General features: G+C 40.0%; 1 protein-coding gene across 45 annotated transcripts in view; it reads left to right on the top strand.

Moving 5' to 3' along the window:
- Nucleotides 1–25,557, top strand: part of LOC306805227 (sorbin and SH3 domain-containing protein 1-like) — a 121,880-nt gene that overhangs the window by 65,532 nt on the left and 30,791 nt on the right. For 24 of the 45 annotated variants that reach the window (XM_079312758.1, XM_079312785.1, XM_079312753.1 and 21 more), the window contains 12 exons: nt 791–1,597; nt 2,185–2,556; nt 5,499–5,640; nt 10,584–10,613; nt 11,681–11,856; nt 12,584–12,647; nt 13,720–13,794; nt 14,118–14,180; nt 17,844–17,891; nt 18,006–18,129; nt 20,081–20,195; nt 23,377–23,460. In XM_079312758.1, the coding sequence (XP_079168884.1) occupies nt 791–1,597; nt 2,185–2,556; nt 5,499–5,640; nt 10,584–10,613; nt 11,681–11,856; nt 12,584–12,647; nt 13,720–13,794; nt 14,118–14,180; nt 17,844–17,891; nt 18,006–18,129; nt 20,081–20,195; nt 23,377–23,460 (2,100 nt within the window). The remainder of the gene's footprint in view (nt 1–790; nt 1,598–2,184; nt 2,557–5,498; nt 5,641–10,583; nt 10,614–11,680; nt 11,857–12,583; nt 12,648–13,719; nt 13,795–14,117; nt 14,181–17,843; nt 17,892–18,005; nt 18,130–20,080; nt 20,196–23,376; nt 23,461–25,557) is intronic. The other 21 variants (XM_079312763.1, XM_079312774.1, XM_079312780.1 and 18 more) reach the window with 9 other exon arrangements.

Genomic DNA, 25,557 nt, shown 5'->3' on the forward strand with positions numbered 1-25,557 from the left:
TGACAAGTACCAAAACCAGTAAAGCTTTTCTTATTATTTATTAGAAGAAGGACTTCTCTCTTGGTGATCTTGATTCTGGAGGCAAATTCTGATGATCTCATTTCCTCAAGAAACTTTAATTATTTTGATGTTCCTGAAAGCATTTTCAGGATGGAAAAATCCTCAAGAGAATTGAAGAGCTGGCCTTTAGAATGAAGAAATGCTGACTTTTTACTTAGCCAGCTGTGGTAGGCTACAGTACTCTCAGGAGTGCTTTCATTAGCATTGGTGAAACTTGGCAATGTTCATTTTTCAGCAGTGCACTTAACATGCAGAGATGGCCTGGAACTCTGAATTTGGCTTTGCAGTTCAAATGTCCCCAGTGCTGGGAAATGTTTAGTTACACAAGCATGAGACTGAATTTAGTGAGCCATGATGTTAAATCTTGACTGAGGCTTTCCCAGGAGCATGGTGGGTGTTGCTGTGCAGGCCTCTTGGAACAATACAGTAGTGAGAATTATTGAGTGCAGAGATAGAGAACTATGTAAGCAGGGACTTGAGGACTGGGTTAAGTTTGTGTGCTGCAGTGAGCTGTGCTAAGAAAGAATGTGGGAGAGGATGAGTGTGAATGAGTTCTACACTGGCCTTCCAGATACTATATTTGCTTTTTATTCTTGCTGTATTAAAACCTGCTTAACCCAAGTCTAATGATCAAATTCATTCTGAGAATGTAATTTTTTTTCCTTCCTTTTTCCTTTCATTTGATGCTGCTTCCTCTCTCCTTCCTACCTTCTTGACTCTGCCTGATCAGGCCCTTGCTCCTCCCCGTCCTCCTCTTCCCAAAGAGGAAAGCTTTGCATGGCGTCCTCGCACTGACACTAGGGCGACCAACCTGTTGCCAGTGCCCATCATGGACTGTGTGTACCTGAATGCACCCAAGCCCTACACCCAGCGTGCATCACCAAGCACCAGTGCACGCTGTTACTTGTCCTCACCTACCCCCTATGGGGCCATCCCCAGTGGGAAGCAAGGCTTGCCAGCAGGGCCTTCTCCCTCCTCAGGCCCCAAAGATGAGGTGCATGCTGGGCAGCCACTCTTGGAAAGTCACTCCTCGTCGGGTGCAGCATCCATACAACGCAACCCTGACAGGGTAGATCCCAGTAGTAAGGCTGGAACGAATTCCAGTCATGAGACGAAGGCGGATAAAAAGGTCAGCAAACTATATGTAGCTTGTTTATCTAACAGCACTTGCTCAGGCACATCTCCAAATTCCGCTGGCACCACACATGACCCGGCAGCCAGCACCAGTTTGGGCGCTGAGCTCACTCAGGCACCAGCCACCAACATTGTTTCCTCTGTAACAGACACTGAAAAGTCTCTTCCTGCTGCTCCTCCTCCTCCTATTCCTCCCAGGCCGTACTTTTACATTGTCCTCAGCAAAGACGCAGTTAGTTATGGTGCAGGCCAGCCCTCCCGGACTCAGCCGTCACCTCCGCCAGCTGTGAGGGACAGAGTGCTAGAGCCCCAGAGCACAGCTGCCACAGAGGACAGGATGAGAAAAGAGCCTTACCTTACCCAGCAGCGACAGCCGCCATACAAGGCAATGGGACGCAGCATGGTACATGTTTTCTCCATAACCTTGTTTTCTTTCAGCCGAGCAAACAGTTCTTTAGTTCATTACAATGTTTTCCCTTAATGCTTTATTCCCCTCCTACCTTAATTTCTCAGCACTTGTGCCACCCTGAATCTTGTGGTCTTTTACTTGATAATATTTAACACCCCATATGTGTCCCCTCAACGTTGATCTGTGTGTTCGTGTGTGTGTATGGTGTTTGTAGGGAATTGGGTTGGGCTGGTGAGGCTCTTTCTATTTTAGGGAGATGTAAAAGAAGCAAACTCTGTAATGTGTAATGGTTAGAGCTTCTCAAGTGATGGTGAATGCTGAGCTGTTCTTTGGTTTGATTTAGCCTCACTACACAGAACTGGAGAAGAGGGGTGGTGAGGGGGAATAAAGATTTTCGTGGAAAAATCATTGTGTTCATAGAGGCCAGGGCTGCAAGCCTGAAGAAGTATGTCTCCTTAAGGAAAGAAGATCTGATGGGGCTTTGTATCATTTTGGGTACATTCCTTGCATGACACAATATGGCTGCATTAGACTAAAGTAACAATCTCCCCCAATGCATAACAACACCTTGTTTCCTACAGGATGCCACTGCCACCACCTCAGCTCAGCCTGGAGTTATAGTAGTCCCCCTCCTCCAGGTTAATCCAGACAGACAGCAAGAAGGCAGCTCCAGCACTCCACCACCGCCTCTGGTTCCTTTCGGGCAAGGCTCCGTATTCCCTGAGATTGTTTCTCCTGGCTCACCCTTGACTTTTCCAACTCTAGACGATTTCATTCCCCCACATCTCCAGAGGGGCTCCCACCATAACCAAGCACCCTCCACATCTGGCACATTACCCTCTGTTTACCCGAAACTGCCATTCTTCTCATCACCACCTTCACTTGTCCCTCCAGTCACGGGGGCTTTGCACAGGGGCTTGAAGCCTGAAATCACTGGAGTCATCTCACATAAAGTAAGCTTGCCAAGTACCCTCCTTGTCCTTTTCCTAAATTTGTATTCCTGGATTAAAATTACTTTCTCCTTGCAATACTAAACTTGAGGGGGGAGTGATGACTCACTCCCTGCCAGCAGCATGACAACTGAAACCTTGTTTGCGTCCTGTGCTAGTGCATGCAGTTTGCCTGCCTTGTGCAGCTTTGAACTTTCTTTTGACTTCTCACAACATTTGACTGTCTCCCTTTGTGCCCATTCTGCTGGGCGATGTACACCTTAAGAGTCTTCACAGGATTTGCTCAGCATAATGAATCCTGCATAAACTGAATAGCTGCAACTAACTGATCTTTTCAGGCTCTTTTTATAGCATCCTTAATTGTGTTTGAATAACATGGAGCAACAGCAGGCCAGTTAAAGGTTAGGGCTGGCTTTCTGTTCCACTTGGAGCCACAAGACCATATGGTCTCCACACAAATCCCTGATAAAAATCAGTGTAAGATTGCTGCCAGTATCCAATGACCTACAAGTTATAAGATCAGTTACTGTGCTAAGACTACTCCAAGCATGGAGGTGCTATGTGATAGATTAGACAGAGAGAGTCTCTTCATTTTGGAATTGCTTATCTTTGAACATTTTGAATAATTCAGTCTGCAAGATTTTGAACTTGGAATTTATTGTGTTCTTCTTGAGTTAGGTTTTGTTTCTCTTCAAGCTCATCACCTATTTTAAAGTGTCCTTGAGGACAAGGAGGAAAACTAGCTCAGTTAAAGTTGCAGAGGAAGCAAAAAGTACCCTACCCTCCTTGTGCTGAAAGTCTTAGGGCCACCTTTTCTTTTTTATGCTTGCTTGTGAGGAAAAGGAAGAAGTTCAGCAGAAACTGCATTCCCTCATGATGATGCTTGCTCTGCCCTTTGACTCTATAGGGATGTGACAAAGAGGCATGTGGGCCAGGGGGAATTAAAAAACAACCAAGGACGATACTTTCAAAAGTTCTCAGAATTGGCCTTTCTACTTCTATTAAAATTGGTAGGTTTTTTTTATTGCAGAGAGCAATGAATGAAAGTTTGGAATTGGTGTTTTGGTTTTCCTTTGTTTTTTGTTTGTTTGGTGTTCTTTGTTTGTTTCTGTTTTGGAGGGGTTTTTGTGTTGTTTTGTTTTTGTTTTTGTTTTTTTTTAAATGGAGTCTATCTGCAGATTCCAGAAAAAAAAATCAGGAGGCATCCAAATCATAGAGGAGGAGTGGAAATTTTGCTGTACCTGACTTTCTTGAGATGAGAGTTGAAACATTTTTGGACATGCTCACTTCAGGCATGTAGCCACTGAGCTGTTTTCCACAATAATTTAAAAGGTCTTTGTTCACCCTCTTTGGTGACTTCTCTGAGGCTGCTGAGCCTATCCTGACCAAGCATCCTTCTTTGAGGGATTCCCATTTGTATTTTAGTTAAACTCAAAGCCAATTCTCGCACTTTTCCCTGACTCTTCCTCCTCTTTATTAATTTCATTGTTTGGAATATTATTGCAGTCAGCAAAATGAGGCTGGTCTCTCTCTAGGGGACATCTGTTCCTGAAGACCATTGATTCTCTTCTGTCCCCATATAAAATGTCTATGGCCTGACCAACTGCTGCTTGAGGCAAGATCACCTTTGTCCAACAGAACAAGGTTGTTCTTCTCATTTTCCCCTCCAGGTTGGAGAGACTGTAGGTGCTTGTTCTGATTGTGGCCAATTGTCACTATGATTTATCTCTGAGCTCTGGTACCAGGCCTTGCTTTGGCCCCTGTTCAGTCCCCTGCCTGATGCTGTAAGTCCTTTCATCTGATGCTGGTGTGTATGAAGGGCACTGAGTTGCAGTTGCATTTAGCCAGAAAAGCTGGAAATAGGGATTTTTCTGGAGCAATATTCTGGGTATATTCAGGGGTTTTTTTAATAATCATGAAAATATCCTTGAATGCTCAGCTGATTTTACAGATCAGTGGCTTGCAGCATTTGAGTCTGACAATGGAGCAGCAGGAGTGCAGGAATTTGGTTTGCTGTCCCATATTCTCTTTGTTTGGATGCTCAGTCCCCATTAAGGGTAGTTGTGTGTCCAAATTCCTTCAGAAGCTTTGAAAAATCTCAGTCTAAACTGATACACACAGTCTTTAGTCATCATCCCTTCTTTATCTTGGCCACCTTACCTCCACAAGTCCAATATCCATGGACTGAGGCTTTTCAGAGGTGAGCTAGGTTTCACAGTCTCCCTGCTTACACAGCCTGTATTTCTACAGAGCAGCTCGAGCTGTGGTGATATCAGAGGTGGGTTTGAAATAAGCAAATAATGGAGCTGGATGCTTTAGGAGAGCAAGAGCAGCTTGCTATCTGTGCTCCAGCAACAAAGCCATCTTCCTTACTGAAATCCTATTTGTTACTCTCTGTCAGTTTTGGGGCCTTTTCATGTCATTACTTTAATCAGGTAGGTATCACATTGTCTCCTGAGTGACAGTGCCAACTTAGACTTCTCTTACCAAACCAGCTGCAGTAATACTGTTTCACTGCAGAATTGCATGAGTTTTGCATGTCTGACTTGCTTTGAAAGGAATACTCTTGGAACAAATGTTTGTGTGTGGATGTATCAGGGGAAAGGTGTCTGCATCTTTCCCCTCTCCCCCAACCAGATTTCCTCATTTCTGACACCTTGTGTTTGCTCCAAAGTGTCTGCTAGATGAATTTAGTGCCCTCTTTTGGAGTTGGAGTTGTGAAACCCAACACCAAATAACTGTAGTACTGCCTTAGCAAACTAATTTCATTAACAATGAGCAGGGTATGTACAAGGAGCAGGGTAATACTTGTGCTTATGCCTTTTTTACTAAAATTTTCTGTGATTATGCTTCTCATTCAGCCTAAAATGTTGGGTTTTTTTCCAGATTTTCCCAATGTAGCACCCATCTGCATGCTGCTAATGATGTGTTGCTCTTCTTTTCAGGACCCAGGTCCTGTGCTAAATGAGGTGCCCCAGCCTGGCACTGACTATTCAACCTCCATCACTTCCATCAGCAAGTCTGCCTCTGCCTATCCTTCTACCACAATTGTCAATCCCACTATTGTCCTCTTGCAGCACAATCGAGGTAAGGAGACTTCCATATAGATAATTTTGTCTCAAAATGAGCAAACTGCTGTGCTACAAGGAACTGGAGAATGTGTGTGCTGTTGATAATTACGTTCCAGACTACTGAGAACTAACAAAGTTGACTCAAAAAAGTCCTAGTGACTGGAACATACAACAGGCAAATGAGAGAGATAAGTTTTTTCTAATTAAAACCTGTGGATCAGAAACTCTTTGAGGCTGGGAAGAGGTTTTTAACTGGGTTATGGACATATGAATAAGATGTTTCAAGATAACAGCTATCAGGTGTCTTGTGATGGAAAAGGTTGTATGCTCCCATATATCTGTAGAAACAAGGTAGCTTGAGGTAGCTTGAAAATGTGATTTGCTTCTTAGCTACTGCAATGTGAAAGGAGCTGTATTTTCTGTTACCGTGGCAGAGATTTGACCTCTGAATTTGTAGCAGTATTTTCCCAATAGTAGATAATCTACTTGCCCACAAGTTTGATCTTGGCAATTTTTTCCTCTATCAGTAGCTGGATCAACTCAAACTCATATTGCAGTAATCCTTGAGCTCTGGATTTGCAAATGAGCAAAACAGCCTTGTTTGAGAGCTCCCAGGAATCAAAACCTTTCTCATATGAGCTGAATGGATAGTTCTGTCTCCCTGCCACTGATTTTGGAGGGAAACTTTGCTTCTCCTGTTTAGTTCTTCTGATGTCTGGCATTACCACAGCTTTCCAATTCGTTGTGCATCTCCAAAGACTGTAGTTTGTAACAGGCCAGAGAGATACATCCAGTTTGCCTTAATTTCTAGTGGGCTTGGGAAACTCCAGACATAGAGCCACTGTTGCTGTGACTTACCTTTTCAAAGGGAAGAAAAAAGTCAGAAAATAGAGTCAAGGCCTTCACTCTCATACTGAAGCCATTTTAATTACAGTATTGATGTGCTCCTTTGCAGTACCTCATGAGATTTTTATCAGTGCTTTTAAAAACAGACTTCAGTCTTTGATCTTGAAAGTAGCATTCTCACTGTAGCCCAGCAGATTAAAGGGGTAATAAGTGGATTATCTCCTCCTTTTTGCTAGAATCTGAAACAGCTTTGCTTATGTGCTTCTGTATGAGGATGTCTGGATTCCTCAGCTACTTCAAGAGGAGAAAATCTGATTTGAGACAGCCTTTTTAAATCTCAAAGCTCTTTCTTGATTTTCTTGAGGTGGGATATGCTTTTCGTCTTTTTTTTTTTTTTTTTCTGTCAAATTTGGAGTATTTTAATAAAGATATTTTCCCTCTGTAGACTTCAAGAGCATAAGAGACAAAGTTGTATCATGTGATGATACATACAGACTGGCTCTGAGAGAACTGAGGTGAAATCATTCTGTTTATTAATTACCTTCATGGTAAACAGGTTGTTCTGTCTCAATATTGCTTTTGACCATTAACACACATGATAGTTTACCCTTATAGATTGAAGAGCCTTCTCTTATCATGTTTTTTCTGTGATACAGATCATGGCCAGATATGCTATTTGATCATGTCTGTGAAATATATAATTCTAATCCTTCTTTTTCAGTATATATTAGTCAAACTTGTAATTTGCATGTATCATGTTGGTTTTACAAGGCATCATGGTCACAAATATGTATTGACATTGTATATGTCAGACTATGTATTTATTAGAAGATTCCATATAAATAATTTTTATGGCATTGTTGCTGACTTGACAGACAGATGTCCCAGCCATCAGACTAATCTTCTTCAAAGGTTGTCACAACATTTGCTTTCTTCCTTGTCCTGTGGAGTTTCCTTGGAGTCTTGGAGTGTTCCAATACATACCAAGGATGAATGGTCCAATCTCAGAGCTGCTCCCTTTAGAGCAGAAAACTGCTCTAAAACTCTTACTGTGGTTTATATGAACATGCTCACTTTTATCTGACCTCATTTGTCCTTCAGAATAATCCTTAGTTACTATTGTAGTGGAAAGTATTTCTTCATCAAGCAAAGTAAGACATCATACTTTTTTTGCCTTTTTTTTTTTTGTTTTTTTAATGCAGAATGGAAATACTAATCAGATGTGTCATCTTTCCTGCTCTTTTATTACCATCATGCCTATTTTGTAAAAGAACCATCATTGCTGGTTTCTGTATATTCTTCTTGTGCCTCAAACCTATTTTTGAGTCTGAAGCATGTTTTTATCCCACTGTAATTTTCTTTCATTTCCCAGCATATGTTGTCTTCTTGTAGATGCACATTTCTCATCTTTTTTTGTATTGAGGGTTTCCTACAGTGCCTTATGCTTCCATTTCTGTCTAGGCTTTATCTCAGCATAACATTAAGATTTCCTTCTGCTAATTTAGTATTTTTAAATGGTCCTCATATCTTAGTTACTTATTGAATTTCTGTCCTGGCTGACATGATTAGTATTTGGTTTCATCTTTATGAACCTTATCTGTTCAAAACTACGTTGCTCTCATGGAACATATCAAATTGTTACTAGGTTAAGTTCCACCTTCCCCTGAATGGTCAATTATGTTTTGTGATGAAATTCCTTCATGTCAAGATGATGTTTAGGAAAAATTCTTTTTGTGTGCTCTGAAATACCCTCTAAATTAGAAATTTCAAGGTCATTTTAATGAAGGCAGTCTGAGGTCTCCAGTAGTTTAGTCTTCCAGATGGATAATGTGACTTCCTTTCTCCTCAGTGGATTATGGATTGCTTTTTAAGGAGTTAACTCTCTTATTCTCTGAAGTAACTATTGTACCAGACATCAACTGCTTCTTACTATTACTTCTTACTGTTTTGTACTTTGCTTGTTCTGCATCTAAGACCCTTTGATTTGGAGCCATCAGAGAATTAGAAACAGGTAATGGCATTTGAAACACAGAAAATACACTATATCCTTTTTTGTCTGCTTGATCTTAGTTGGGATAAAAGATCTCAGATTTTTTTTCTCTGGATTTCAGTAATATCAACTGAATAAAATTTGTACTTATAAACAAGTAATTTCAGATCCTCTTGTTTATTTCTATCAAATTTTCTTTTCAGCACCTTTATTTTGCACCAAATATGTTCTTAAATACTTGTTTCCTCTTCCCCCAATTTTTACTGGTTTCAAGTCTTAGTCTCCTCCAGTGCCCCCTCCTCTGGGGGACCTCTGAGAGTATCTATAATAATTCTTTCACTGTTTCCAGCAGTTTTATCCTTCTGCTTGGCCTTGTCTGAGAAACCTGCAAGTTTTTGGCCTTTGCTTACAGTCCCAGGACACAAGATCTGGAGTGAAAGCCTCAATTATCTTGTGTGTGTCTGGGGCTACAGTCTGGCTCTGGTTAGGCAGGAGGGTGAAACAGCAGACACCTCCTCCTCCTCCTCCTGCTGCTTCTATCCATCAGCTGCTCCCTTTCCTACACAGAGATACAAGGGAAAATCTCCCCTTCATGTAAAATGTACATTTGGGTTTTTTCATGAGAAGTCTGTTAATTCATGGTATTTCCTCCTCTGTGGAAAAGAGATAGGAAAAAACTCTCAAGCATTGACTCCTTAAACTTCATGTTCTTGTCAGAAGAGCTCAATGATTCAACAGAATTCTCCTTGGTGACACCGTTGTCACTTACATATTTTCCTCCCACATCCCAGAGATGGGGCATCATTACATTTCTTACTTGCAGCTTCTTATAATGCACCAGCCTGTTCCTGGTGTGCTGCTTACCCCAGTGAACCCTGCAGCAGGTGGTTCCCATCTATTCTTCTGGCTCAGAGTGTTGACCCTTCCTTTTACCCAGTGCACACAGGGTTTTTTCCCTTGGTTGGCAGCTGTTGTGTGAACATTATGTACAGGAGCAGCTTGCCATCAATGGTCAGCAGAGCTGGGGGCTGGAGCTAAAGGTCAGAGTTCAGAGGGAGCTACACCAAGGAGAAATACCAGTCTCCCTTGTTGAGATGATTCACTTAGCACAAATACCTGGTGAAGGTGGGTTCCTCTAGAAAACAGCACACACCTGGAGGTTTGTTACTAAGGCAGACTTGCTTGGCAAGTGTTCTGTGCCACCCCAAAATGCAGTTATCTCCTGTGCAGGCATTGCATGGCATGGTTTATCATAAATATATAACAGGTGTGTTTAATAGATTGAAGTTTTTTAATCTTTGTTCTAACAATATGAGCTTTCAGAAGTGTTTGTGCTTTTTATGTCAGTAAAATATTTTATTCTTTTCAAACGGCTTTCGTGCTTTAAAGAAAAGAGTTAATTGCTAGGGAATAGAAAAAAAAGCAGAGAACAAAGTGCTAAGCATTCTTGGTTTATTCCCAGCTGTGATTTGGGTAAGTCATTTGGACATACTTTTAGAAAGCACTAACTTTAGGGTGGTCCAACCTGCTGAGAGATACCACAAATAGTCCAGTCTGGGAACTCACTAATGAAAAGCCTCTAACCAAGGGGGCTGTTTTGAGAATCAAAGCCTTCAAGCTGTGTCTGTGCACAAATCACTGAATCTGTGGCTCAGCAATATGTGATGAGACTCAGCAAGCACCAACAATGACTTTATCCTTTCCTATATCCTTTTGAAATGCTACAGCAGTATTATTTCAAAATGTACTTCATGATAATGGTAACAGAGTTAGTTATCAAGTTGTGTGGCTCTGTGAATTTTTACTGCTTTTCAAACTGTCTCCTCTCCAATGTTTTATTCTCTGATGTTATGAAAAAAACCCAAATTTTAAATAAAAGTGCTTTTTACAAATGTGTTGGTCACTGCATCATGAGATTTGTGATCCCACAAGGCTGCTATGTGAAGAAGGGACTGTGGGCTGTCACTTTGGCAGGGTATTTGAAAACAGATTCTCTTCAGCACCTGCTACCATTCTGCAGTGTATTTCTTGCCTGTCAGAAATGCAGCACCAGAGCACTTGCTGTTTATGTCTCACACGTTTGTTCTGTATTTCTTTTTGTTTTGTTTCTTCCTTTACCACAGAACAGCAAAAAAGGCTTAGTAGCCTGGCAGGTATGATGTGAAAGGTCTGCTACCCCCCAGCTGCCTCTGCTGGAGCAAAGCTGCTGCTTTGATAGCTTGTGGGGTGCCTTTAGCAAACACACTGCCAAAAACTGCAAAGACATGTACCAAGCACCTAAATTACTCATCTGTTTGTCCTAAGTCATAAAACTTACCAACCTTTTAAACACAAGTCCTTTAGTTCTGACTTTTGCAGGGCAGAACTGTGTTTTCTCATGGTACCAACAGATCAATGCATTGCTGTGCACGAGCCTTTTCTCCACTGTCTGCCCCTATCAGATTTCTACACATTTAATGGCTTTGGGCAGGATGGTGATGTGCATGTGAATAAACTTACCTTTCTCTCTTCAATGCATGCTGTGATGTAAGAATTCTAGGGCTTGCAAAAGTCTTGATGAGGCAGACTGAAATTGCAAGTGTTTTCTCTGCAGGAAATCCACAAAGAAAAAATCCTTCACTGAGTCTAAGGGTTGCTGTGTTACAGCTCTGCAGAGCAGAGTAGAGCTTCAGAACAACCTGAAGTCCTTTGGTGATGCCTGCTGCTACTTCTAAAATGGGCAATCCCAAGGAATTCCAGTTTGGAAGCAAGGCAATGAATTGGAAACATCATATTCTGTGTGCAATAAATGGGATTGTCAGACAGGTGAATGCAATCTGTTTAAAAGTAGTGCACCACAAACACATAGCATGTTCCTTTAGATTGAAATCTATGCAAAAAGATGTACAGGAGACTGTATTACTGGTGACTTCTGATGAAGACATTGTAGAATTCCTAATTAGTCAAAAGAAACAATTATTGAAACCAAAATTGTTGTCTAATGTGACAAACTGAAACTCTCATGAGATGTGTGATGGTAACTACTGAGAGATGCTCACCTGCTTCTGTTGGCATCGAGCATTTTCTTGGGAGATTTCCTTCAGTCTTGCTGCTATCACAGCCAGCAGTGACACAGTCTGTCTCATCAACTACTTGCTAGAATTTTTGCCTTACAAGAGCAGAATATGGTGATGTTGTGAAATGCTGGGATGAGGTAAAAATCCCCCATTGTCATTTCCAGATTCGGTGCCAGACAGATTAGTTTCTGATAAAGTGGATTCAGCATTTCTACGGGACAAGGCAGTTCAGGAGGTTGTGCCAAGAGAGAAGAGGGCAGTGGAAGAGAAGAGAAGCACTGTCAAGAGCCCTCTGCACATGGCTGATACCTCTGTCGATGATATTGGAATCCCACTGAGGGTAAGACAACCCATAGCATGTGGCTGATGCCTGCCTTAAGACTTAGGAAACTCACTAAAACTGCAGAGATTTAAGGGAGGATAGAATTCTAATTCTAATATATTTTATGATTAATTATTCTAGTTGCTATCTATGACCTGTTTCAGCTGCTTCAAGAGAAAGAAAATTAAAAACTAGTATTTCTTCTCATAATATCTGAAAGTAATGTTTCTGCTCCTCTCTTCCCATCTAGCTGAAGTAGAGTTTTGTGTCATTTTAGCGTCCTCTTGGAGGCAGATACTTTTTTAAAATGTGATTATATTCATGCACTGTTCAGGGGAAATTATGAGAAGAATTACTAATCTGTTCCTACAACTAGTTTCTGGAATGACTTAAGCTCTTAATATTTCTAACTGTCCACTGAATACTTAGGAAATTGTTATGTATGACTATAACAGACAAGTTGTTTAATATTAGATGTCAAACCCAATTAATACACAAAACATTTCATGCAATCTGCAGTTCTAGTGAGATTGCAACCTGCCTCTGTAGAGCTTTTACATTATTACTTGAGTGAAACATCATTTGAGATGATATATCTGAGTGAAATAATTTGTATTTCAGAATATTAATATACAGCTTTCACATAGAGTGTAGACTTTTTTAATTACTGGAAGATTTGTAATAGATTTGAAAGGCTGGGAAAGTCACTGTTGCTTATTTCTATGTATATTTATTTTTCTAATAGAATACAGACAGATCAAAGGACTGGTACAAGACGATGTTCAAACAGATCCACAAGCTAAACAGAGGTACTGTAGCACAGATGGTTTTTATTTACTTTAAAAGACCACCTTGATGACATTTTGTTTCATTCATGTGAAGAATTGTATTGGATATTAAATAAAAATATTTTATGTTAATTAGTGTTTGCTCTGCACCACAGAACCCAACCAATGTATTTGAAACCTTTGAAGTCAAAGGTAGGAGAACACTGAAGTCCAAAGAAATGTCTGAGGTGTTCTGAAAGGTTCATGAAATCAATATATTGAGACGAGAGAAGGTGATAATAATTCCATACTATGAGAAAAAAGATCCCAGTTTTACCAGCTAACCCAATCCACACACTTTTAAAATACAGTAGGTTATCTCTGAAACTCCTCTGTGCATAAGAAAACTTTTTACACTGTTAGTGTACCTATGCAGCAAAGCATGATTTGAAGTTCTCTGAACTGGCAGAAAGGTTTCCATTAATTTGTGGTGAGTTCAGAATCTGATCACTGCTTTTTCAAAACCCTAATCTTTCTGCTAGAATTGTGGTGAGCACTTTCAAACGTCATAGCGATGAACTCTCGGGGGATTCCCACCTTGGGACACTTCTGTGGCTGACTGCTGATATATTCACATTTTTCTTCTGTGTGAGAAATGGCTGCAGTAGCACTTGCAACCCTCTGAGCAGCCTGACGCAGGCAAGCACAGCTCAGATCTGTGCTTCTGTAACAAAATGTAGAGCATGCAAAACTGGAGCTGTATTTGCTGCTGCAGGTGCTGTCCTGATGAGCTTTATGCATAGATAAATGCTGTGCTGTAGTGGATGGAATGAGGAGGAGTTGAACTATTTCCTAATCCTACTGCTCCTAACAAAGGTTCTTTAGCTCAGCTAAAGCCCGTGCTCAGATGGAGGAGAATGAGCTCAATCCCTTTGGCTTCCAGGATCTCTCACAAGGCCCAGACATGCAAGGCAGCAATGAACAAAGATTGTGTCTGTTAGAACATCAGTATGAGATGGACTGTAGTCAGCTTGAATGGAATCTTGACTCGCCCTTCTTCCCCTTAAAATCTGTCCTCTCTGTTCTTTTTTGCAAATCATGCTCCTCTCCTTAGACAATCCTGAAGAAAACCCTTATTGCCCTACCTACACATTTCCTGAACTTCCTGAAATCCAGCAAAAAACTGAAGGTACCAGAAGTTTAGTCAGAGTATCTGTTGTCTTGTGCTTTGAGTTAACTGTACTATAGTGCCCTAATATTAACTAGATTCAGGTTCTATTTTTCTGTTACACTGCCTGGAAATTCAGTTGAGCCCAGCATACCTTCTTGTGTGATGCATAAAATAACTAAATCTTTGCTAATCCATTAATCTTTTCTTAAAGTATTATACCATTTACCCTAGTGTTATTAAAGTAGGGAATAAAATCATATGGTGGTAGAAGTTGGGGAATGAAGCAGAACCTCCACTTCATTGTGGGTAGTCTCAAAATCCACTGCTTTTCTCTGCTGCAGAACACAATCCTTATTCTCCTACATACCAGTTTCCTGCGTCTACTCCTAGTCCTATCTCTGAAGGTAATAATAAAGGTCCATATATCTTTTTTCTGCACAAATGCTGCATTATCAATTTATTTTCTCCCTGGAGTTTTTTTCTAGTTGCTGAGCTTTATGCCTCTTAATGATTTGCTGCACTCTAAGCATTGCCTTGACTGTATGATACCTTTTTGGCTTTGCAGTGCTCCTCTGGCTTTGTAACTAGTATTTGACTAATGCTGCAAACTTGGGGTTTGCTTGTTTCTATGCACTTATCAGTTGTGTGTGCAGTGATTATTTAACATGTCTAGATTGCTGACATTACATGTAAAGATGGGTTTAACTGAGATTTCTTCCCCTCCTCTTTCAAATCAATAAATTTCATTAATTATTTGCTTCTGGTTTTTAACATTAACATAGTATTAGGGCCAGACCCAGAATGTCACTGAATCATATTAGTAAAAAGGCTGCTTGCTTCAGTGGATTTTGGATCAGTCCCTTTGTGTAGTCTTTGAAAATTTGGTAACATGGGTTCAGGGCTGGTCTTAGGTGCACTTGGCATATTAGGCAAGGGCAGAGTTTGGTCTCATCAGCACATCTTGCAACTTGAAATTTATGTCTTTACCTTACCTCTTCATGTGCTCAGCAGATTCCTTTAGACTTCATATTCAAATCAGAATAGTTTACAGTCATGTTTCAGGGATGGTAAACAGTGTCTGTTGCAGTGATAATTCTGTGATTGTGCAAAATATTTATATGTGAGAAACACTGGAATCTGCTGCACACATTGGGTGTACAGACATTTCCTGATTGGGATGTTATTGGTGACACTTTAGATCCTGCAACCTAGGAACTTGCCTACTTAGCCTGTGCCTCATGCCAACCCTGGAGAGACTATTAATTAACCATTTTATTCAATGTTTATATTAAACATCTGGTGGTTTTTGTGTAAGAAGAAAGCATGCAATATGAGCTGAGATACTCAAAGAAGGCAAGGAAATATAAGGTGTATTTCACAGTTAAAATGAATGTGGATGAAGTGTCATACAGGTATCTAAGATACTTGATAATTTCTTAGTTAAATGTGTTTGGTGAAGAGCCCTGTCTTGCCAATCATAATGCAGGGTAAGTTATTTTCTCTTGTCAGAATGTTTGTGGGTATGGGTGAGAGTGAAACAGTTTCAGTAATTAATGGATAAAAGAGTTTTACAGGGAATATTTCCTTGTTCATAATGAGGTTTGAAAATCTCTTCTACTCACCTGAACTAAAATAGTTTGCAAACCCCATAGTGACAATATATTAAAGAGTCTGTTCTCCCATAAAAGTCTCCTATGCACTTAGAAATGTGCATGTGAAAGTAATTAGCTGATTTATGTAGTTGAAATTTTATTGGACTGAACAGTAATTTTTAATCTCAATATAGTCAGAAATATTTCTCTAATATTTGCTTGGAATATTTTCTTGATAAGAAATAAAAAATATTTAATTATGTAGATGAATTGTAGGGGTTGGACTACGTGTTTCATGTTTAGAAAACGCTTCAAAGATCCATAATCAGTGGCAGTGTTTATACAGAGATGAGGTGGAGCCTCACTTTCATACAATTAATGTCAGAATGGATTGATGCATAAGATCTAGAAACATCAAGATCTGGGCTCCCTTCAAAACTACATTCAGCATTTCTCAGAACACATCAAATATGTCCAGTCCATGAAATGGAATCCAACCCTGCGGATTCTCTCTAGAGGGAAACAGCCTCTCTTCTTTAAAGGAATCAGATTTTGAAGTTACAAACTTGTGATAGCCTGCCTTGTGAAGAAGAGTTCCATGCATAGAATGCAGTTTTGAGAAACAGATGTTTTAATACTCAATTCTAATTTACTCTTTAACATTATCAAATCACTCCAGATTTCTGTTTCAGTGTTTCCTGTGTAAAAGGAAAGAAATATAGACATTCTTCTTCCTAAGATACTCAGAGACAAAACATACCTATTTTCCTCATTATTGTATATATCAGAATATAAGAAATTGGAAAATAGCCATTATCTGAAGTGTATTTTTTATTGTATGGTTTTCTTGTTTGAAAAATGAGCTATAATGAATATTGATAGTTTTCTTCAAGTAAGTAAATAACATTATCTTTTATTGATTACCAGCACTAAATCAGATTATTAGAGGTGAATAGCTGTGAAGGTAGTTTTAGACATTTGTTTATCTGTATTTGTAGGGACTACTGAGAGTTTTGTGATTTACCAAGTATTTTTCTGAGTAAATCAATCTTGTATTTAAGAATACAGGTAATTTTTGTCAGCAGTTCAGTGTAATATAAGAATTTCATTTTCATCATTAAGGTTTAAAACATGTAAATTGGCCTTCTTAACCCGAAGGTTAATGATAAGCATACTAAGACTCAATAACCATCTTTTTGGAACTTTAACCTTCTAATTCATTCATCAAGAGAACTAAAGCATATAGGCTAGAAGTTTAGACTACCCTGAGCCTTTCTGAAAGGCTTAATGAAGGCTTGAGTGCAACTTCAGGTCAGTTGTATTAGCCAAATTGCTTTTTCCAGCTGATGAGATTAGCTATAGCATCTGATCAATGTCCTCCTTGAGAGAAACTTTGATGATTGTTTCAAGCTATTGTTTGTCATCACTAAATTCACATAACACTTTTTGATTTTTTTTTTTTTAATCTAGTTTATTCTAGCTTCATCTTCTTTGGGTTTTTTGTCTTTCTCTGTCACATTTAGTGGATTCTTTGGAGAGGTATTAGTAACACTTCAGCTCACAATTCTCTTTGCAGTCACAGAATCACAGAATATTCTGAGTTGGAAGGGACCCACAAGGATCCATCGAAATCCAACTCCTGTCCCTGCACAGGACACCCCAGGAGTCACACCCTGTGTCTGAGAGCATTGTCCAAGCACTGCCTGAGCCCTGTCAGGCTGCTGCTGCCACACTGCCCTGGGGAGCTGTTCCAGTGCCCAAACACCCTCTGGGTGAAGAATATCTTTTCTCATGTCCAACCTAACTTCTCCTGACAGCTTCAGGCCATTCCCTCAGTCGTGTCCCTGTCCCCCCAGAGCAGAGATCAGTGCCTGCCCCTCCTCTCCCCCTCCCAGGAGCTGCACCTGCAGTCAGGTCTGCTCTCAGTCTCCTCTTGTCCAGGCTGAGCAGACCCAGTGACCTCAGACACCCCTCACACAGCTTCACCTCAAGGCTCTTCATTGTCTTTTTAGCCCTTCTTTGGATGCTCTCTAATAGCTAAATACAAGAATCATATGTGATTGTCATCAGGACTCCTCAGCTGTATTATTGTGTCTGGCATGTAATGAGTTATTCTAATCCTATACTATGGCTTTTGGATCCTCTATTTATCTCTCAGCTTTTGATATAGTGAATCTATAACCCTTGCTGTAGAGGAGCTTTATGATAAAAAGGGCTTATTTTTTAAAGTACTATGAGAGCCTGGAGAAAGATATTAGTGTAAGTAGTATATTAATATTTCTATCAAATCTAGGAATTCTTCTCAAATGCAATTTAAACCTCATTGGAATTTTATTTTTTAGGATTCTGTCCCTGTGGTAAGTATTTGGCATATCACTCAAATTATGGTGGATGCATTAGTAGAAGAAATTAAAGGGTCTCTGGTACCTCTTTGTGGCTTTTTCAACTCACTTGCAAAATGCTTTTGTCTTTCAGATGAAGATTCTGATTCATGCTCTCCTCGTTATTCCTATTCTGAGGACAGTAAGTAATTCACATTTCTTGTTTAATCTGTCAAACAGAAAGGGCATGTAAAGCATATATTTATTTGCCTCCTATCCAGGTCACCAGTATTCCTATATGTGATTTATCCTACAGGCAGAACCCAAGTTCCCCGCTCCAAGAGTGAGATGGACAATATTGATTCTGAGAAGGTTGTGAAGAGATCTGCCACTCTGCCACTGCCAAACCGTACCTCATCACTGAAATCGAGCCCAGAAAGGTGACAGAGCTAAGTTCTATACAGATCAGTTCTGGAAGAATATCTGAAAGCTGTCAAGGGGAAGGGGATAAAAGTGAAAACCTTAGGTCCACAACTCCAGTTAAACTTCTTTGGAAGTTGGATATGTAGCTTTTGCTCTGAGTCTTTTTCTAGGTGGCAGTGGACTTCTTCATTGTCACAGCCCAGTCCCCATTCTTTTTTAATCAGACATCACACAGTCTCCTACCTGGGTGAAGAGTTGTGCTTATATAGTGCCTACCACATAGGCACAGTGCAAACTCTTGGCTCAGTGTGACACTGTAAAGGCACCTCAGAATACAAGCAAATAGTGATAATTGTGGAGAAGCAAAATTTGGATTTATGTTGAGTCTTGGTAAAAACTTAGTTACATTTTCCATCTCTGAGGAGTCTTACCCATATGAACTTTCTTGCAAGTAGGTTCTAGTCAGCAGTGTCATTTCTGGTCTTTAGGATTACTTCCCTTCCCTGGTTTTTTGTTTTGTTTATTACCATGTGTTTTAAATAAGGAATGCATTTACCAAATGAAGGGAAAGCAGAATGAGCAAAGAATATTTTATGTCCTGCTGAATATTCCCAGTTCTTTAGCTGTTCCTCCCTCCTTTTCCACCTTATACATGCTCTTAGTGTTTTTCACTTGCTGCCTCAAATGAGCAAAGCTGTAATTTGACATTGCTGCTTTAGTGAGTATCTCAGGTCACTGGATCAGGAGACGAAGTTTACTGATAGAAAGTGTCTTCCTTATGCAGGAATTGATGGCATAGTGTATTTACTCTCTGAGAAAACTCTTGCAAGTGAAAGGATTACCATAATCATGCATCCTGTTATCTAGTGGTAAACCAGTGCTTCACCAGAATTTTCTCTGTGGTTAAGCAATCAAGTTAGTCTGGACAGGAAAGATCATCTTCGTTGAAATTTGTACAGTGTTCATATGCCAGTCATTTTGGCTGCCATCTTGCCTTACTTTAGGAAAAAAAAAAAATTAAAAAAAAAAATTGGTTGTCTCTATCTCTCCTCAGTCAGTGGAGAGTTTAGGCAGCTCAGTGGTTTGTTTCTGTCCTAACCAGATCAGAAGGGTAAGGGAGAGAAAATATGGAGCAGCAGTTTTGGAGAGATGCCTCACTTTTATTTGGTGAATTCTGGGTGACATGAATCCACATACACATTGCCCATCAAAAATAACATGCCAAGAGCAAAATCAGAATTAGTTTATCATCTTAAAAGTGCTGCTTTCTCAATATTTTGAAGAGCATTTGTTATTCTGCATTAGGTGTTTGATTATATCAATTTTCAGACCAGCAGGACCTTGTTGGGTATGGACTCTGAATGCTTTGTGACTGTTGTTGCTTGAGCTGTGTCAGTATAGGCACTGCACAAAACTATAGTGGTTTGGATAGTCAGTGGACTGTTCCTAGCCATATTAAAATAGAGCACCATGAGATAATTCATTCATGTCTCTAGAAAAAAAAACTCCTCTTGGAATCTAGAGTGCCCTCAGAATCCAGAGCAGTGGTAGTCAGGTAATCAGTGATGTGGCTGAGAGGCAAAAGTTTAGGAAAGGGAATTTAATCTGAGTTCTGCTCAAAGCTTGGACATGTTTATATTTGTCATCTTAGTTGAAGCCCATCAAGCCCATTAAGCTGTTTCTGATGGGGAAAGATTTAAAAGTCTGAGAGTTTACTGAAAATTTGTAGAATAACTCCCCTCTGCTCCAGTTGTTTCAGCAGCTCAGCTGTATCCAACTCTGCCTGCAGTAGATAAAGAAATGCATGTCCAGAGCCCTCTCTGAACTGTTCCTCTTGTAGCAGTCTCCTTTCCTAGGTCAAAAAAGCTGATTAAACCATAATTAATGGGGTAAAGCATCTGTCAGAATGGAGTGTTTGCCTCCACAGAAATCACAATATTTTGGGTTAATGAATTTTTCTTTCCCCAGGACTGACTGGGAGCCTCCAGACAAGAAGGTGGACACCAGAAAATACCGTGCAGAACCCAGGAGCATTTATGACTATCAGCCAGGGAAGTCCTCTGTTCTGAACAACGAAAAGATGGTAATGTTTGATTTATCCTAGTTTGTGGCTTTATCCTGCAATTATGAAATACTCTCTAAATGCTTGTGTGGTTCTATTTGGATAGGATTCCTTATGCTTATATTGCAGTGCTCGTGTGATGTTTTTTGAAAACTGCTCTACATAACTTCCTAACATTTTTGTTCTCTCTAAAGCAAGATCCAGGGGGATTGAGAAGCTTCTTTCCTTTTGGACGTGTTGTTTTCTGTGTTAAGTATGGATCACTAACCCTAGTTTTTAATCCATGTTTGACACTGTGACCTGTTCAGCAGCTGTTTTGCCAGCTGTACTTTTTCTAGGGCACAGCATTAGCTGATGCAGAAGGGTTGAAGGCATTATGCAACAGAGAAGGAAAGTTCAGTTTCTTTGTTCCTCTGATGCTTTAAACACTGAAATAGTTTTTACAGTGCCTTTAGTGTGTCTCAGTGGATGCCTCTGAGATGCATTAGGATATGGCCATCTTCCCTGGGGTGCTTTTTTCCTCAGCTGGATCTCACTACTTCTGTGGCAGAGGTGGCAGGACTGAATGTGAGTTCTCCAGCCATGGTGGAATGTAACTTGGCATATTAAATGAGCTGTTACCAATTTCAGTCTGAATTAGTAAGCAATGCTGTGAATTGTGACAGCTAGGTACAAACAAAAGTCTTTCTTTAGCCTTAGCTGAAAATACTTGACAAGGGACAGGCAGAGAGGTGATGATAACCTCGTCAGCCAGTCCTGTATAAATCACCACAGATCACTGAAGATGTCCTTCCATGGTACAAGTGTGACACTGTAACTGCTAGGAAATACTGAATGATGTTAGTAGTGTACAAAGATAGTGCATAAAGATGTAATTGTTCTATAAAGGCATTTGAAGGATTCAATTAGAAGTGCTAATTGCATGTGAGTTTCCAAGTGTAAACTGGACTTTGTACCTCAACAACCTCAGACATTGATCCATGCATGGAATAGATAAGGGAATGCTCCTGAGAAACCTGCCAAGGATTTTATAAAAGAGTGAATAGCAATTTAAATCAATAGAAATATAAGAGTCAAGTCTGATGTGGGACCTGATGCTTCTCCTTAGTACTTTGGTGGGTTTTCTTTTTTCCTTCCAAGTGTAATCAAGGTCCATCACTTTTTGAAGATCCTGCAACCAACTTCTTTTCACACCCGTGTCCCTTCATTGTCTTCAACAAAGTTGCTCCTGATGGGAGTGTGTTCCCAGTGCCTATTGCAATGGGCAGTGGATGACTCCCTCTTGATACTACTGGGTGTTGGCTCAACCCATTAGAGAAGTGCCTGTGAGGAGTGGTTTGAACATGATATGACACCTCCATTCCTGCAGTCCGTCCTGGAGCCAGATTTCTGCTGACTAAAACATCAATTTTGTCTCACGGTAAACAGACAAGATTAAAACTTGTGGCAAAAGGCCGGCTTCATCTGTGTACTTAAGCATTTGCAAAAGGTCTGTCATCACCAGTGGCACTGTTTACATGTTCAGACTTCATCAGGTACTGAACTGAGCTGTGGAATCAGAGTCTAAAAGCCACAAGCAGAACCATCATCATAATTGAAAAAAATTGTATGTACAGAGCTCATCAAAACCAAGATGAAAGTAATAGCTGTGTTACTTCCAATGTTACTTTATGAGCTTTAATTTGAAGCCACAGACCAGAGAAGAAGGAAGGCCTTGGAATGATAGCTTCACTGTCTCCATCAGTCTCATTAATTATAACAGTACTATAGTGGTTGGTGACTGCATCTTTCAGGGAGTGCAGGAGATTTGTGAATATCTTCTGGTAATCACAGCCACAGCTGTGACTATCAGAATCCCAATGCAAAATAATTTCAGAGCAATGAATAGCCTCCTGTTGACATCAGGGGGCCTTGTTTTAATGTAAATACAGTTATATGAGATGAGTGCTTTTAGCTGGAGTGCAGTAAATAAAAAATAGAGGTATTGATTCCTTTGTGCCTTTAAGAAATAGCCAAATCATTGTCCAGGCCATGAGACCTCAAACATGATGTAACTGTTTATCTTACATTGCCTCCCATTCAGGATCAATCCTGAGCTCTTTTCCTAGAGCTTTTTTTTTTTTTTTTTTTTTTTTTTTTTGTGATGCTAATGGCTATGGCAGAACCTGGGACATCCAAGTCCAGCACTGTTTTCAACTGCCTTAGTAACCCCATCACAAAATGATTTCCAGAGGATATTGTGCATCTGTGTGGCTCCTTCTTCCTTTGATGGAGCACTTGGGATCATACGGGCACAGCAGACATAGTGTATTTATATTTTTAATGCACTGAGATCCACTCTGTCTTAGATTAGGTATACTGAAATGCAAGAATTAGCTAGATATCTTTTGTAGAGTGGTACCTCAGAAGATTTAGCAATGGACTTTTATTCTCTTACCTCACCAGCAATGTTTTCAAACAGCTACAACTATTTCAATTTTTTTTGTTACATTAAGACAGATGGTCTGAATGAAAGGGAATTTACTTTTCAGCTGTACTGTTTTCTGTCCTGTCTGATTTTCCTTCATTGTAGTTTTGTCTGATACTCTAACATTTATTTGTGAAGAACATGTAATATTGTCTCTCTGTCCATCCTTTTAGAGATCTTTGAGGATGCCTCTCTCTGACATGTGTCTCGTATAATTTAGAAAACCACCTTCCACTCTGTTTGCAGTGTATAGAACAGGGTTTCTCACATGTTCATGTGCTGTTAAAGATGCAGTATTTGATTCAGGCCTTACTGAGTCTCTTTAACCAAATGAAGATTTAAAAAAAATGAAGTATATGCAGCTTTGGACTTGATAAAAGTGTCTGACAGTAGGACTGAGGGACTGCTTGACTCTCAGCCCTTCCATTGAGTCTCCCTGTCACTCTGAGCAACTGCATAATCTCTCCCTCTCTCTGTGGGTCTCCTGACCTGTAAAATGCAATTCTTTCATATTCATGTTGCTCACAATGATGCTATTGGGTTTAACTGATGTTTGCAAAACAGTTCATAGCCTTTATGAGAAACATGCTGTAGAAATTCCAAATTATAAGGCTAAATATCGACATTTTAGAATGGAAGCCATGGGATCTGCATCTCTAACAGTCCCTTTCCGTGTATTCTTTGCATAATGTTATCCTTCTCTTTCTTCCATTCCCCTATCACCAATTCCTTTAGACTCGGGATATAAGCCCAGAAGAGATAGATTTAAAGAATGAGCCTTGGTATAAATTCTTTTCGGAATTGGAGTTTGGGAAACCGGTAAGTTTGATAGTTGCAATGACCAATGAAGTCAACCTGCCTTTTTTTTAATTTATTATTTTTTATGATTGTCACATCTCTTTCCTAGGCCTTAAATCTGAAACAGCTGCCTTACTCATTTAAAGATGTGATTGTACATAATGTCATCCTGGTACTAACATAAAGCAGCTGTTCTGTGGCCACTTTTAGTGTTTTGAAGCCATTTACAAACATTCCCCACCTTCCAGCACTATGTATCAACAAGGTAATATTTTTTCACACGCCATAGTTCAAACTGCATTTTTGCTGTTAATGATAGAAATAATACCCTGCTGTAATTCTTAAAAGTCCTTATTCTCCTTCTGCCTAACAAGATCTAGGGTGGCTGATAGGTAGCTTTAAGTCAAGGAGAATTATTTATTCCTGTCCCTGGCTTGTAAACTGTAGGTTAGTAATTTCCAACTCTCCCTAAACAGGTCATGACCTTGTTTCCTGCTTGTTTCCTTATGCATGTAGCTGCCCATTGCGTAAAATGGGGAGCATTAGCCTGTGTTGAAAAGCCCTTGCCCTTCCCTGAAACCAAAGGAGTCTGAGAACAGTGCTCTTTCTTTTCAAATGGAGCTGTGTTGCTATGTGTGGAGAGAAAAAAAAAAAAAGCCTTGATTTCCCCTCTGGAAAAAATGAACTAAAGCTTGATTATTCAATAGGACAAAGAACATTTAGATGGAGGGAGCTCATCAGTGGTCATAGCTACTGGGAAAAAATGTGACTTTAAAGCATTTTATGGCCTGGTTCTTACTGATTAAGCACTATTAAATTAGTTACTAAATACTGTTTAGTAAGCTACTTTTACTGCACCAGAGGATCAGTATCAGCCTCTCACATGTATTGAAACATAGTGGTGGTTTGTCATTTCTGCTTTCCTCTTGAGGTCAATAGTCAAATGCCCATGCACACAATTTTTGGGTGCTGCTGAAATTCATGTGTGTACACATGAAGTATGTTTTAAGGTTCAGTACTGTCTTCAAAGGCAACTGCAGATGGACACTAGAGAGCAGGTTTCCTTTAAATCTAGTCTTTGTTCTGGCAGAAGTGACAAAGTTCCTCTGCACAGAATGCAGCTACCTGGAGTTGTGTGGTCAGGCTGATAAAAGTAGTGAATTTTTTGCTGAAAAGCAAGGATGTGCAGTGGTTGAGCAGTCCAATCTTTCATAGAAAACTCTGGTTTATAGCTATGGCTCTTCCATCCTAAGCTAAAGGAGTTTCAGTAGTGTTTGAGATGAGACCTCCTAATGTTTAGGCTGTAAAAGTCAGATAAATCTCACTGAGGCTTTTAAGTGTTGTCAATATACAGATTTAACTCCTCACAACTTGTCGCGGTTTAAGGTTTCCACAGTGAGAAGAAACTTGTGTATCTTTGCTGACAGGTAATTAACAGCCATCTATTTTTGCAATGAGTTAAGGTTTGTCATCTCTGTGGTCCTTCAGGTTAATGGAAAATGTGTCAAAGGAAGAAGAGCATTTATGCCCTTGGTCCTTTCTACATCTAGGGGTATACCTGCTCTTTAGAAGTGGGGATTTGTGCTTATAGTCATGCAGCCTTGGCCTTATTCCAGAAGAGGGTATCTCAGGGCAATCTGTCTCGTGTTCAGCAAACCATCTGTTCTGGTGACAAGTTCCCCACCTTGCTCAGGGCACTTTTGTTAAGTGCTGTTCTCTTATAAGGCTTGCCTCGAACTTGCTTTGGTTCCAGGACCATGCAGCCATGCTCCCCAAGAGCTATGCCAGCTCCTAAATATTCAACTCCATAAATAGGGTGTCTGTGTCAGGCACTTGAATTCAGGATGCCATCACAGAATTTATAGCTAGCAAAGCCTTTTCTGAGCTTCATTGCTGTGGCCCAAAGAACATGTTTTTTGTAGCTTTGCTCACTCCAGTCATAGGAGTCCAGTCCAGTCTTGTACTCTGAATAATCCTGCCTGATAGTTACATGTTCATCCAAACAGGAAAAAAAACCCATTTTGAAATCAGCACTTTCAGCTGTAGGGTGAATTTTAAAAAGCTAGTTCCCAGAATTTCTTGTGTCCCACTCTGTCCACCAAAAATCCCCCAAACAAG

This window comes from Erithacus rubecula, assembly GCF_903797595.1.
Source record: "Erithacus rubecula genome assembly, chromosome: 9".
NCBI lineage: Eukaryota > Metazoa > Chordata > Aves > Passeriformes > Muscicapidae > Erithacus > Erithacus rubecula.